The sequence below is a fragment of the Macrotis lagotis genome, chromosome 5 (genome assembly GCF_037893015.1).
Source record: "Macrotis lagotis isolate mMagLag1 chromosome 5, bilby.v1.9.chrom.fasta, whole genome shotgun sequence".
NCBI classification, from domain to species: domain Eukaryota; kingdom Metazoa; phylum Chordata; class Mammalia; order Peramelemorphia; family Peramelidae; genus Macrotis; species Macrotis lagotis.
This window is the reverse complement of record NC_133662.1, coordinates 232,526,491-232,542,354: the sequence shown is the minus strand read 5'-3', so window position 1 is coordinate 232,542,354 and position 15,864 is coordinate 232,526,491. Positions and strand designations below refer to the sequence as shown.

At 47.0% G+C, this 15,864-nt stretch overlaps 1 protein-coding gene across 1 annotated transcript; it reads left to right on the top strand.

Annotated features, from left to right (window-relative positions):
• Positions 1-7,865: 7,865 nt before the first annotated feature.
• RASL10B (RAS like family 10 member B) lies at positions 7,866-15,794 on the top strand. Its single transcript, XM_074190387.1, has 3 exons — positions 7,866-8,081; positions 14,726-14,850; positions 15,493-15,794. Exons 1-3 carry the CDS (start codon positions 7,866-7,868, stop codon positions 15,761-15,763), a joined length of 612 nt encoding a protein of 203 aa, XP_074046488.1. The 3' UTR covers positions 15,764-15,794.
• Positions 15,795-15,864: the final 70 nt, after the last annotated feature.

Here is a 15,864-nt window from a genome sequence, read left to right as displayed (position 1 = left end):
GTCAAAAGAGGAGACCAAGGTTGACTGTGAGGTCTGCTAAATTGATATTATCAGTAAAGCAAGGAAAGTGGGGTGGGGGGAGATTCTCCCAGTGATGATTTAGCATCTCTGCCAAGAAATGCAAATCCTGGACAGTGAGATGCTGAGGGGAAAGGGTTGGACAGGTGGCTTTACATGAGGGTCTGTGCCTCTGCCCACCTTAGAATGAGAAGGTCCAAAGTGCTCAAAGTCAGTCATGGCCTAGAGATTGTCCTCATTTGACCAGTCTGGGCTAATTTGGTCTTTTGGAAAAGTTGGTCACTGTGGCACACCCCTCAAGAAATCCTTCCACATGGAGCACTATCTCTCCAGCTCTCTTTCAGAGGGAAACCGGTTAACCAGCTCAACACTCTTTCCCTTTAGTGCTTTTGGGCCATGTTTAACTTAACTGATTGTGGGTTGTGTGTGTGTGTGTGTGTGTGTGTGTGTGTGTATGAGTGTGTGTGTGTGTCTGTCTGTATCCGTATCTGTATCTGTATCTGTCTTTGGCATGAATGCAGGGGGTAATGGAAAACAGCCACCCAGAATTCTTTTGCTGTCCAGAAGTTCCTTCCAAATGTCTTCCCTCCTGGGCCTGGACTTTGTCTGTTCTGTAAAGTTTGAAGCTGTGGAAATAGGCAGGGTGGGGGTTGGGGATGGGGATGACTATCCCACCCTGTGAATGCTTGTCATTCTATTATTCCCTGTTGGGAAGGGGGGGAGGGGGACTTGGCCCTGTGTCCTTGTCAATAAACTCATTTACACAAAATCAAAAGTATGTTATATGCTTTGTTCCCCGAGTTGAAGCACTGAGCCAAGCCCTGGAAAGGTCATCACATCACCTTCCTGAAACTCCTTATTCTCTGTCCTGTTGAGCCCCCATCCCTGGGCTTCAACTGCTGCTTAGACAACATCTGAAGCTGAAGGGATGAGGTTTCACAGGTTTGTGAAAAACCCCTGGCAGCCCTTGTGAACCAAATCCTGACTTTTTACCATGTTTTCCCCATTCACCAAGCAGTGAGCAATTAGGAATGAGTCCTTCCCTACCTGATGAGCCTCCTCTGTCCTTATTCCTTACCAGTCTCTTAACTCCCAACACATCTAGATTGCTCCAAGGCAGGCAGCCAGGGAAGCAGGAGGTGGAGAAAGCCTTTAGAGGCCAGAGCCACTGGCACATGAGGAGCCTTCTGTTGCTCTGCCCCAAAACAGCCTCAGGGTCCTGCCTTCCTGTATATCCCACTGACTTCTCAGTTATGAAGTAGGTCATACTAATACACCTCACAAATCAGACCTTGGTGCCAACCTTATTTCAGAACACATGGAAAGGCCAGTTTGGAGGCCTAACATCTGACCCTGTGGTACTGGGGGATTGGGAGAAATTTGAGACTAAGTTTTGGATTAGCTATTCTAACCTCTGTTCCCATCATATAGATTCCCTGTTCCCTGGGGAGATTACCATTCACAGTCCCTGTAAATCAGGGGATCTTAAGCTAAAATTGTTTTTTAAAAAAAGGTATTTTGATAACTACTTCAATGTAATTGGTTTCCTTTGTAGTCATGAATATGCATTTAAAAGGGCTCTGAGAAGGGCTCCATAGGTTTCACGAGACATAAACAGCATTCATGATACAAAACTGATATAGTTGAAATGGTGACCGTAATGATGGAAGATGAGAATCCATGAATTTGGTTCCTGGACATGTTATGGCTTTCCTGGTTGTGTTGGTGGAGATGGCAAAGAGCACTAGCAGGTCTGTCTGGTTCTCGATAGTATTATCTGAACCAATAGTTCAAAGATGAGATCAAATGGAGACTCATGTGACCTCCAGCTCAGATTGCAAGGGAGAAGGTATCAGTCTGGTATTAAAAAATGAGTGGTTATTGGGGTGGCTAGGTGGCACAGTGAATAGAGCACCAGCCCTGAAGTCAGGAGGATCTGAGTTCAAATGTGGCCTCAAACACTTAATGACCTGTGTGACACTTAACCCTATTGCCATGCCAAAATAACCCCCCCCCCAAAAAAAACCCAAAACAAGTAGTTATTGAAACATTTAGGAAAAGCTTCCCACCTGTTGATTCATTTACTCCTCTTCCACTTCGTGGGAAAACTCATTGAAATCAGACTACCCCAATCCTCTTTGCCATGTAAAGAAAATTACAAGTTGCAATTCTTTGGAAGCCAGTCTGGAGCTGGGTAGGCACCCATTATTCAAACAATTGTTTCTCCCCCCCTTGTTAACAGAAAGGTAATCAGGGGAAGTCCCAGGATCAAAGGTAAATAAGCAGGAAAACAGCTGAGGAGTCCCACCCCAGCTCATCCAAAACTGCTTTTTCTGGCTTCACTGAGGGGCCCAGATTTCTTTTCCCCACCACCCCCAGCTCCAGCAAGCAAGAGCCTGTTTATTTTAATACCTGCTGTGGTACTCGGAAAAGATAACACCTCCCCCGTTGTTACCCATTTCTAGCTCCCTGAACGCTAATCCTAGAATCCCAACCAACCCCCAGACAATAATATTAGCTGCAAGGATGTTTCTTGAAAAGTTTCCGAGTTGGCTTCAAACTCTTCATTTCATTTTCTCACTTCGCTTACGACCTACCAATCCATAAGGCTGCCAACAAAGAAAGATTCTCGGCTGGGAATGGGGGTTCTGGGGTGGGGGTTGTTAATAAGGAGTACTGGTGTAGTAGAAAAATGGAAGTCAGTAGACCTTGATTCACATTTTGGCTCTGCTACTGGATGACCTCGAGAAAATCTCTTTCTGGATTCTATTTCTGTTTAATGGGGTTGTGAGGGTTGTGGTAAAACTGGCCTGCATAATCTCCCAAGAATGCTTTCAGGGCAGGGCTAAAGCCAAAGAACCTTTACCTGGGGTCTAACAACTTGCAGGGGTTCATGCATAGATTTCAGGGGTCTGAGAACTGGAATGGGGCAAATTGTGAATTTATTTTTATTGGCCAACCACTACAATTTTTTTTAACACTTCTTTCAATTTTGAATTTCTAAAAAGTATATTCCAAGACAGGGTCCATGGGCTTTACCAAACTAATAAAAGGGTTCATGACCAAAGATGTTAAGAATTCCTAGGCTATTCATTTTCATCAGAAGAGGGTGGCTAGGTGGTGTAGTGGATAAAGCACCGGCCCTGGAGTCAGGAGTACCTGGGTTCAAATCTGTTCTCAGACACAATAATTACCTAGCTGTGTGGCCTTGGGCAAGCCACTTAACTCCATTTGCCTTGCAAAAACAAACAAAAAAAAGAAGTGGCTCAGAGAGGAAACAACATACACATTCAGGATATAGAAATCTATCATACCCTGGAGAAAAAAGGATGGGGAAAAGGGAACGGGAGAAGAGGGGAGTGTAGGTGATAGAAGAGAGGGAAGATCATGAGAGGGTAGTCAAATACAAAGCACTTGAGGGACAGGGTGAAAGGAGAAAGAATAGGATAAATGGGGGGTGGGTCCGAATAGGATGGAGAATACAACTAGCAATGGCATCTGTAGGAGAAAAATATTGAAACAACTTCTCTGATGGATTTATGGTAAAGATTGTGATCCATCCCAGAGACAGAGCTGATGATATCTGAACAGACTGAAGTATACTTTTTTCTCTCACTTTATTTTTCTTGAGGTTTCTCTGTCTTTGTGGGAGGAGGGGGAAATTAATGTTTACTTTTACAAGAGTATTGTAATGTGAAAAAATTAATTTAAAAAAATGAATCCCTAGGCTAGGGCAACTTTTCAAGACCAGATTATTGTCAGATATATCATCTTGAGTTGGTTGGGGGAAAGGTAGTAGGCATGGTGCCTACATTTTACAAATCTCTCATTGGATCCTCATGATAATCCTGAGAGGTAGGTGCTATTATCATTCCTATCTATCTCCTATCTTTTTTGAAGAAAACAGGTTCAATGACTTGCCCAGAGCCATCCAGCTAATAAGTATGTTCAAATTTGAACTCAGGTCTTCCTGATCCCAAGCCTAGAACATCCCCCTAGTTACTTCTGGAAACTACCCATCCTATACCCGAGTTGAGATACCCCTGACTCTTCCCCTTCCCTCCTGAGGTCAAACCGTCTGTAAATTCAAATGGGGCTCCAGGATGTTTTAATACTGTTTTAGAAACAGGAACGTTGCCCCTTGTCTTTCCAGACCACTGAAAGTTGTCTCCCACTGAAAGATGCTGGGCTAGTAATAAGGTGGGTTTACAGGTTCTTTGCCTTTCTGACCCCTACAGTCCTGAAGCATATATTGGCAGATCTAGGTTCATGTTTGTGTATATTCAAAGATGTGACTTTTTTATTTTCAGCCAACTGAAAATTCAGTTCAGGCTGAAATAGGGCTGTAGCAATAGGGAATAGACATGGCAGAGTGGAATTGGAGACAGGTCAAGGTTCTGGAGGATGGCATCAGCAATGCAAATGCAGCTTTCCCAACATGTATTATAGCAAAAGTCCACTTATCCTCAACCTGACCTAGTAAGTAAGCTCAGCTCATGTGTTGCATGCTAGCTCAGCTCTGCCCCTTGCCCCTGGCTGCCATCGGGCCTTCCTCCTTTTCTTTCTGGGTTGGATTTGTTGCCAAGAAGAGCCCAGCTGGAGGCCTAGGAAGACGTTCTGTTCCTGAATGCTGCACATTTCTAAGGCTGGGAGGGAGAAGGGAAAGCTTGGGTTTCCCTGAAAAGGTATGAACGTGAAGCCAGGGTTACAAGAGAGAGAGATCCTGAGTTTGTTTACCCAAGATTCAGAGCCAAAAAGGAAAATGGAGAAACAGGCTTTGGGCCTCCTGGTTCCCCTTTCCTTCCTCTATCCCTATTCAGAAAACGAGTACGAAGAGGGGAAGGGCCAGTCGGGTGGGCTGCTGGGCTGGAGGCTTTGTCTCGAAGTCCCCGAGTCACTTCTCTGACTGCTGGGCACCCTCAGACTTGTTCAAGGAAGTCGAGTTGGGGGGGTGGGGTGGGGGGTGGGGAGGGGGGAATACGATCCCGGGGAAACCCGCCCCCAGCTGCTGGAAGCTGGGTCTCCCCTTCAGAAACTGTCAAAGTTAGCTGCCTCATCCCAACCCGCCGGTGAGGGTGCTGACCATGGTAGACAGCCTCGACCCAGGAACCAGGCTAGTTCTGCCCGTCCTTGCTTGACCGCTTGGACCCAGAAAAACCAGAACTAAGAACTAACCAGCTCATGCTTCGTCCCTCTTCTCCCTCGGCCCCCACCTAAATCTCCCCCAGACTTGGACTGACAAGATCCCAGAAGCCCCCCCCCCCCCCCCAGGTCTTTGTGGAGGCAAGGGCTGCTACGGGGATACTCAAAAATACCCACAGGAAGGTGAGGAGTAGACATGGGGAGGGGGACCGGGGAAAGAGATCTCTTTTTCTTTTTTTTCCCCAAAGAAAGGACCAAGGGAAATAAGAGGCTGAATGAGTGAACGTGTCGGACTCAGGGACCCAGCGGAATTCTAGATCGCCCCCCCCCCAACCTTCCTGCCCGGCCCCCGCTCTCCTTCCTTCCTCCACTGCGAGCAACGCGGGCTCCGGAGGGAGAGAAGGGGCAGGAGATTTAAAAAAAAAACCCAAACCCCGAAAACCACCCCTTCAACCTCGAAACCTTTCTCCTCATCTCCTCTCCCCTGCCCTATTTCAGCAGGTAGGGGGTGTCCCACCCCCCCCAGCCCCCCCCCGGCGGGGGAGCCGGGGAGGGGGCAGCGCCGGAAACAGGGGGGACCCCGACCCCGGGCCCAACGGGGCTGGGGGCATCCAAGACGGCCCAAGGTAAGCGGCTGAGTTGGCCTGGAAGTCGGGGTGAGGTCGGGGGAGAGGATGCTGTTGTATGCGGGGGGGGGGGGGCGCACCAGGTGTGAGCCAGCAGCGGTGGGGTGGGGTAGGGGTCGGCATAGGGGTGGAGAAGGCCAAGGACGCTGGGGCCGGGGGTGGGGTGGGTGGGAGGTCTGTGAGCTTGGGAAACTGTATGTTGGGGCCACGTGAGGGTTGGTGTTTGGGGTGGAAGGGAAGAGAGATGGGGTGGGGGGGGGGAATGAGAGTCTGTGGGATGTCGAGAAGCAGAAGGGGGGAACTGATCGCCTGGGAAAGGTGATGGAGAATATGGTTCTAGGGAGGTAGAGGTAGAGGATGCAGCTAAGGACTTCTCCATCTCCTGGCTACCAGTTGATATGAATTAGAACCTGGCTCCATCATGCCTGGGCCCCTAGACTTGAGTCCAGGACAGGGGCACATGGCTACCTCTGCCAAAATTTACCAACATCCAAACATGCATAAGCAGAATGGGGTACACCTTGCCTAGCCTTCCTTAGGTGCCCAGACTATGTGTCTTCAGGGAGAGAGATCTTAGCCCCTTGGTCAATTCCCTTCTTTCTCTCAGGGCTCCTTGCAGCTCACAGGCCTTGGGAGGGCTTACCTCTGTAAGACCTCTGTCTTAGCATGTTTTTTCAGACTGCAGTCTTCTTCCCCACCCCCTTTCTGGGGAGAGAGATTGAACTATCTGGGGGCATGGCATTGCTGACTGGCAGGATTACTCCATCTCGTTCATCGCCCTCCAGCAGGCAGCATAGTGATGGCAGGGAGAGGCAAAGCACTGTGGCTAGCTCAGACCTGGGACTAGAAGGCCCAGGGACTTCTTCATCCCCCCCCACTTCCCCCAGCCCAGTAATTCTGCCCTGCTCTAGTGGCTCTCTTTTCTTCCCTACCTCCAAAAGAATTTTTGATCCGACAGTGTGGATTGGGGACATATTCAAAGACACAAAGGCAGGCGGGCCTATCACAGAGACCAACCAGGAATGGCCAGTCCTGGGACATCCTGAGTGTCTCCCTTCCAGCTTTGGGTTCTGTGCTGTGTGTGTTGCAGAGGGTGGCAGAAACCAGCAGCCAGGGCCCTTCGTATTTCCTCTGCAGCTACAGTTATTCACTCCTTTCCCAGGATTTCCTTCAGTCCTAGGGCTGGTTTGTTATGTAATTAACCCAACTGAATCTGCCTGTAGCCAAGCTGTAGTGCCCTTGAGTGCCTGGGTCTGGAGGAGCCATGTGGAATTGTTCTGGAGGATGAGAGTGATGTGGGCAGGTTTGAACAGCTGGTTGGCCCCTCCAACTTGAGTGGGATGAGGTTTGAAACACCCATGTGTATGGCTATGGAGAAAATAGGCACCCACTGGGAACACACATGGCAATCAGAATACCCCGACCCTCCAGGATCCTAAGGGGATCTCTTGCATGGGCTGAGAAGACAAGTGCTGTGCTTGTACCACCAAGCCTAGAAACATGTAGCTAATGCAAGTACAAGGGGAGGACCTAGATGGAGTTCATCTAAGGTTCTGTCTGATTCCCTTGCCTGGAGCCTAGAGTAGGAAGAGGAAAGGAATGGCAGCTTTATTTAAACTGCCTAGAATGGGTAGGATGGGGAGTCTACCAGGCCACCGGGCAGCTAAGTGGCAAAGTGAATCAAGTGTGGGGCATGGAGTCAGGAAGACTCATGTCTTCTAGTTCAAATCCGGTCTCAGGCAGCTAACTGTGTGATCCCGGGAAGGCTGTCTGCCTCAGTTTCCTCCTCTATAAAATGAACTGGAGAAGGAAATGGCGACCTCCCCCCCTTCAGTTTCTTTGCCAAGAAAACCCCAAATAGGGTCGCCGATGAGTCGGACACGCCTGAATGACGACCAGGACGCACATGAGCCAGGTCTCTTTCCCCTGCAGGCCTGCCGCAAGCCGTGGAGCAGAGGCCGGCAGGAGCAGCAATGGTAGGTGCTGACGGTGGCTGAGCCCCCAGCCCCTGGAATATGCAGCCCGGGGGGTCCTCCGGAGGCTGCGGCGAGGACGCGGAGGCGGAGCGGGGCCGGAGGCATGGTCTCCACCTATCGGGTGGCCGTGCTGGGGGCGCGAGGCGTGGGCAAAAGCGCCATAGTACGCCAGTTCCTTTACAACGAATTCAGCGAGGTCTGCGTGCCCACCACCGCCCGCCGCCTCTACCTGCCCGCCGTCGTCATGAACGGCCACGTGCACGACCTCCAGATCCTAGACTTCCCGCCCATCAGCGCCTTCCCTGTCAACACCTTGCAGGTAGGGAGTGAGAGTGGTCAGAGGGTGTCTGGAGGGGCTTGACTCCCATCCTACCTTGTTAATCTAGAGTCCGCCAACGCTGTCCGTGTTTTGAGCTGGAGAAATCCATTTTTATCTAGTCCAAATCCCTCTGTAAAGATAGAGCCGGGTGTTGGGTGCTTTGAAATGTGATAAGATTTGTAAAGGACAGCTATGATTAATGCTTCATCCCAGATTGCACATATACTAGTATAGGGAACAGAATTTGTACTCCGACCTCAGACTCCATCCAATGCTAGCAGTTTTCATCATTACACCACATTGCCTTTCCTTGTCCAGACTGCTCATTTTTACAGGGAAAGAAACTGAGCCTTTAGAGTGAGTTGAACAAGTTGAGCTCATAGTAATAGGGCTAGAAACTGAACCTATAGGGGACAAACTCCCTCTCCTAATACTAGTCCTCACTTTCTCTGCAGCTTTCTCTTACAGAGTTGCCTGGAACACTTAGAGGTTGTGGCTTGCCCAGGGTCACAAAGTCAGTAGTGAGACTTGAATCAGTAAGCTTACATTTATTAAGAGTATACTATGCCCCAAAGAAAGGTAAAAAAGCAGCCCCTGCTGTCAAACAGCTCACCGTGGAATCAAAGAGAAACATGCAAATGGCTATGTACAAAATAAATGTGAAAATCAACAGAGAAAAGGTACTAGAATTAAGAGGAATCAGGAAAAGCTTCCTTTAGAAAGTGAGATTTTAGTTGGGACTTGCCTCTCTAATAATATCGTTTCTATAGTGATGTAAGATTTGCAAAACAATTTATATATATTTATAGTTACTTGTATATGTGCATATATATTATATGTATGTATTTTACCTCATTTGATGGGGATGGGGATGATGTTTGTCCTTGAAGAAGACCATGGCATCAGAGAGCTGATGCCTGACGAGGAAGTGAATTGAATTTTAGCGAGGGGGTGCTGTGCTAAGTCACCAGTCTTACTTTCTCCTTCAGAGCCATCTGGGTTCAGTAGCCAGATATGAATCAGGATGACTGGAGATGGCCCTGGATGGGTGGCAATCAGAACTAAGTGACTTGCCCAAGACCACACAGCTAATAAGTGACAAGTGTCTGAGGCCAGATTAAACTCAGTCAAATGCTCCAGACTCCAGGGCTAGTGCTGCACCACCTAATTGTCCTTATGATTACCATTTGATAATAATTAGTGAAGGTTGGGACACTGGAACTCTAGAATTTTATGTTGACTATGAAACTTTGATGGTGCATCTATACTTCAGTTTTTTTTCCCTTAAAGGTTAATCCTTTCCCAGCTTCTAATCCTCTCTTCTTTTTGAAGACAAGTAGCAATGTTTATCTCCTCAAAGTAAAAAAAAAATGGGGGGGGAGACTTAGTTTCATTCTCCCATTTGAGCAGCAAGGCAGAGAGGAGTCAGTGTCAGAGTAGGAGCAAATTGGACAAAGTTAATAGTATGTGAACCTCAGTTCAAAGCCAGGTCATTTAACTCCAAATTCAGTGTTCTCTCCACCCTGTTTCCCTGGTCTTTTTCCTCTTTACCCCATCCCAGACACTTTCCCACTCTCCTGGATTCTACCATAAATGATGTTAGGGGATCCTCACTTCATAGCCTTAGATTCTGGTGACAACATCCTCCAGGGTTTTGAGTCCAGATTTCTCCCCAGTCCCTCATTTTCTGCTACTTCCCCCATCCCTCCTGGGACAAGTCATACCTGTCCCAACTGACTTCCCACAGGAAGAGAGATAATGAATGTGAAAGTAGACCTTTATATAATATGTAAGCTATTATTAGTATTGGGACAGATCTATGGGGCAGGCTTCTTCATTAGGAAAGTCTTACAGCTCTGCAGACAGTTTCTAGAGGTGACTAGAGAAAATATGAGGACATAGTGGGGTCATTTAGCATGCAGAGAACTGGAGGACTGGCTCATGATAGTCTGCTCTCTGACTAAAACTGCAGAGGTTTAAATGGGGAAAAAAAGAGAGAATGGAACCCAGAAATCATTCCATCCATCCAAGTCAGTTACAGCTATTATGCCAGTCTAATAACCACCATTATTTTTTGCCTTTCTGAGGGCCAGGATGCTAGTTCCAAGGTCACAAGACAGTAATTGAGTTTAACCAGGGTAAATCCTGAAGAATGGTAATGGTAGGCTCCCAAAATAAGGATTGTGTAAACAAAAACTTTTAGCCCCATCCCCACACCTGAGGTTGCATCTAGTCAAAATGGCCAGTTTGCTCTTACTCTGAAGCTCTTGACCCCTCTTAACTATCTTGCTCCTTAGATGGGAAAATGAACCTTTCCTCATCTTTGGACATTGAGAAGGTGCCCATTGCTACCTCTTTTCAAAAAACAGGAGAGGGCTAGAGACTGAGACAGAGATGTAACATCAAAGTTCCACAACTTCAGTTTCCTCTCCTTCTTTCTCCTTCCTTCTTCTCTCCCTTTCCCTTCTCTCTTTCTTTGTCTTCTTTCCTCTCTTTCCCTCCTTTCCCCTCACCTCTCCCTCTTCCCCCCTCCCACTAAGAGTAACCCTGTTGAGGGAGGTCTGTACCACCTCCCTCCCTTTCCACTCTCCCTTCCTCTTCTCTCTCTCTCTCTCTCTCTCTCTCTCTCTCTCTCTCTCTCTCTCTCTCTCTCTTCCTTCTGTTCCCCTCTCCCCCCCCCACCCCAGAGTAACCTTGCTGAAGGAGTTAAATGACCTGGGTTTGAACTGAGGCTCACCTATTATAAATTTTGGCTAGCTTGCTCCTACTCTGACACTCTTGAGGGAAGTCTGCTGAGGAGTATTTATTTTGAATAGTAGTATAGTAAAGTGGAAAGGACACTTAGAGTCTAAGTTCCTGGATTCTAAATCTCACTGCTGATAATACCTGTGAAAGTGGGACAAATCACTGAAACTTCCTGGGCTTTAGTTGGAGTTCGCCTCTAGATCTGTATCTAGCTGAATTTCCTAAGACAGCTCCTCACTCCTCTCTCAATCGTTTCCCTCCTACAGACAGGGAAATCAGGGAAGTTAGGCAACTTGGAGACAGTCACAGTGAACTAATGGAATCAGTGAAAAGGCAGGAAAATCCAGGGTGTCTACTTTGCCCAGCTTGGGTTGCCTAATTGCCTCCTATAGCTATAGCACTCTTCCTAGGATAGCACTACCCCAGAGCAATCTCTAAATAAAGATTTGAGGAATCTACAGGGATCCAGTTTGAAGTAAATTCACATCTTTGGGATTTCCATCTCCTCTTCTGTGTACCCCTCCTCATTTTATTTTTTTCTTGGAAGGGGGAGGTGTGAGAGGAGAGCCCAGCCAACCAGGAAACTACAGAAGTTTTCTCCTCCTCCTCTCTCCTAAGGCGCCCCTGGGGAGATGTGGGTGGGAATAAACCCAGAAGGCCCCCACAAGGGAGACAGTTAGAGTCTAGGGAGAGGTGGGGCTGTCACCCTGGAAGGCAGGCAGCTGCTTCCTCTCCTAGGGAGAGAGTGCAAAGAAGGTGGGGAAAGGATCAGGGAGCAATGAAAAGAATATTGGATTTGAAGTCAAAGCACGGTCTGGAACTTAATGTGACCTTCAGAGGTTGAACTACATGATACCCAAGGTTCCTTTTAAATTGAAATCTCTGATGAACTTTATGATGATTGATGCCTAGTAACTCTTCTCCCTTGGATTTCTTTTGCCTCCTCATAATTGGAATGGGGCTAAACTCACAAAACAGTGTCTGGCTCCCCAGGCTGGACTTGGTCAAGGCCATTACATATAAGCAGCTGCTTACTAAAGGTTTAGATGAGTCCTGAAATAAGTACTTCATATCTCACTCTGATTTTAATTTTTCTGAAAGCCCTCCTCCCCACACACACACCTAATACAAAATTAACTTTTGTTCTGTCCTTAACTGAGATGAAGTTCACACCAATCTCCAGCCATTTTCACAAGAAGTGACAAGGAGAGATGTCCCCACTTTCACACACACACACACACACCAGTGAGTTATGGTATTCTTGATCCTTTAAGGGAGAAGCCTAGAGACCTGCTTTCTGTTTATTAACTCCACCTTCTAAGACATGAGTTCATCCACTTCCCAAGGCTCTATCCACTAAACTATACCAGCACATGCATCTGTCTTTGCTGATTAATTAGCTAATTAATCTATTAAAGGATTTGCTATTTAATCCAACCAACCTTTTACAAGCATCCATTCATCTTAGTGTATCCATCCATTAATCTTTCCTCTAGGTAGCTCTTCTTAAGCTTTATCCCTAGGGGTTATTCTGGGGTCCTCCTTAAACCTACTTTAGCTCTCTACTACATTCTAGAATTCATCCAGTTTTACCATCCCTGTCTGCTGCCTAGCCACTCCTCCCTAGGGCATAAGTATATATCTATTATCCTTTTCAACTTCCCAGGGCCATAGGATGAAATCTGGAACATCAGAGCCTATATTAGGGATGAAGCAAGGGATGAAGGAATGAGAAGTTTGTGATTTGGGGCTGGAAAAACTTGATTTCAGGACCATGGACAGCAAGCAGCTCTCACTGGAATGGAAAACCAGGGAAATTAGTTGGAAAATGATTTATGTAAAGACTGGAATTGAACTTAACAGAGGAGGAAACTGATACTAAAGAGGGAAATGACTTGCCCAAGCTCATGCAGCAGTAGAACTGGGACAAGAAAATTGGAATCAGATCTGAGTTCAGATCTTTACTCTTCCATGCACTAGTTGTATGACAACAGGAAAATCATTTACTTTCTCTGGACCTTCAAATTTCCTCATTGGTAAAATGGGAGTGATCGGGCTGCAATATACATCCCCTTTGGAACTTCAAATATGAACAAGAATAAAAGTTACTAAGCACTTATAGGTAGAAAGAGGTCAAGTGTTGAGGGAAGGGGACAACAGGTGGATATATGCAACACTTCATTGGTAATTTCTTAATGTCCTGAGAAAAAGAGGAAGGACTCTCACTTTGAGTGATCCTTTTATTGAACTTATAGGAGGCAAAGGTTAAAATCTCATAGGATGGGCAGGTTCATGGGTTTCAGTCTATATTATTGAAGGGCTAGAGAATCAGAAGAGATGTTTAGTATCCATTAGAATCTGTTTATTTAGTATTGGAGTCAGGAAGACCTAAGTTCAAATCTAGCTTCAGACACTTAACTGTGGGACTATGGGCAAGTCATTTAATTCTGTCTGCCTCAATTTTCTCATCTGTAAAATGAATCAGATCTTCACTCAAATCTCTACTTTGCTGTGCTTGGGATGGGAAGCCAGGAAAATTTGCTAGAAAGTGATTTATATTAATACCCAAAGATTTGAATTGAAGTTATGGATCATATAGTTCAACCTCCTAATTTTAAAAAAGGTGGAAACTGAGGCTAGAGAGGGAAGAAAGAAGGAAATGGCATGCCACTTCAGTGTCTTTTTAAAAAAATATTTCATTTCTTTGTTTTTTTCTACTGTATGCAACAGCAGTTTTTAACCAATAATTTTTGCAAGGTTTTGAGTTTTGCATTTTCTCCTTCCTTTCCCTTCCTTTTCCTCTGACAGAAAGAATCTAATATAGGATCTACATTTATAATCATGGTAAACATGGATCCATATTGATCATATGGTGAGAGAAGAATCAAATCTAAATGGAAGGAAGATAACATTAGTGGGAAATGACATAATCATAAGACAACTTTTAAGAATTGAAGAGAGCCAGCTTTGGTCTTCCTTTAAACTCCTTCTCTTTAAACTCTTTACTTTAAACTCCTTCTCTGGATATGGATGGTGTTTTCCATCAAAAGTCTTTTAAAATAAAACAAGTCTTGAATTATTGTATTGCTGCAATGAATAAGTCCATCATAGTTGATCATCACCCCATGTTGTTGTTAGTACATATAATGTTCTTCTGGTTCTGCTCACTTCACTCTGCATCAATTCATGCAAGCCTTTCCAGGCTATTCTGAAATCCCGTCCGTCCTGATTTCTTATAGAACAATAGTGTTCCATCACATGAACATACCACAATTTGTTCAGCCATTCTCCAACTGATGAGCACCCCCTCTATTTCCAGTTCTTTGTCACTACAAGAAGAGCGGTTATGAATATTTTTGTACATGTGGGATTTTTATCCTTTTTCATGATCTCTTCAGGATACAGACCTAGTCCACTTCAGGACTTTGTCAAAAAAATCCCAAATGAGGTCATGGAGAGCGGGTCATGACTAAGTCACAGCATTGAGTAAGATGAAAGGGTAGGGTTGGATGATCTTTAACATTGCTTCCAGCTTTTAATCCTATGGTTCTTTGAATCCAAGTCTCCTGACTCCCACGTTGGGATCCATAAACTCACCAATACATAATTGGAATGTTTAGGTTTTAGAGGTTCTTTCCACTGCACCTACACTGCTATCTTTTCCATGTCTTTGCTTCAGTGGTGGCCAGGTCTAGGTTCTTTTAGGCAGTATTTGCAGGGATGGAATCTTCCTTTTCCAGGAGAGATTGAGAGGAGTAACAATAGCCTAAACCTGGGGATGGACCAACTGACTTGACTCAGGGGCAGATATCCTCATCAACTAATAAAGGGAACATGGGGGATGGAGAATGAAGGAATTCACTGTCTACACTCACAATGACTCTGTGGGGATGTTACAGGAGTGGGCAGATGCCTGTTGCAGGGGACTCCGGAGTGTCCATGCCTACATCTTGGTCTACGACATCTGCTGCTTTGACAGTTTTGAATATGTAAAGACCATCCGCCAGCAGATTCTGGAGACAAGGTAGCAACACCCCCCCCTCACCTGCCCCTTTCCCCACAGAGCCACTGAACCCTTCCGTCTCAGATTCCAACTGTCCTCTATAATCCCCAGAAGAGTAGAACTACAGCCTTCTCCTCCCCATCACTGTAGGTGTAAAGGGCTGGACTCCCATGAGTACCCAGAGAGGATGCTAGGCAGGAGCACTGACACATGAGGTTGGGCACATTTCTCCTTCATCCCTAAGTTGCTGAGGCAGTCCTTGACACTCATCCCTTTCCCGAGTCCTCACCTCCAAAGCCCAACCAGTCTTGATTTTTTATTTTTTTCCCTTTAAATTTCTAGACGGTTTGGGAACCCCACAAAAAGGACTAGGCTCTCCGAAAGGCCCCAGGGTTACTCATGAAATCCGCTGTCCGATCTCCCTACCCTCTTGGCCAGCTTTATTTTATTTTATTTATATATTTGCTACAGACTGTGGTTGGGACCCTTTAGAGGAGGAGTGGGTGGGTGGGTGGGGGGCACGTGGCCAAGGTTGGGCCAAGTCGCTTTTGCCGGCCCTTCCCTTCTTGCTCTCCTCCCTTTGCCCCCGCCCGGGCTCTGCCCCTTCCCTCCATGCCCTCCGTCCTACCCTCCTTGTCTCCCACCCCGCGCTGGGGCGCCCAGGGTGATCGGCACCTCGGAGACGCCCATCATCATCGTGGGGAACAAGCGCGACTTGCAGCGGGGGCGCGTCATCCCGCGCTGGAACGTGTCCCACCTGGTTCGGAAGACGTGGAAGTGTGGCTACGTGGAGTGCTCTGCCAAGTACAACTGGCACATCCTCCTGCTGTTCAGCGAGCTCCTCAAGAGCGTGGGCTGTGCCCGCTGCAAGCACGTCCACGCGGCCCTGCGCTTCCAGGGGGCCCTGCGCCGCAACCGCTGCACCGTGATGTGACCGCCCCCTCTACCCTCCGGGCACAGGGTGCCGGGCCAGGGCTGCTGCCCCCGGCTGGGGGGAGGTAGGGCCGGAGCCCGCCGAGCTGGCTCGCCCCCTCC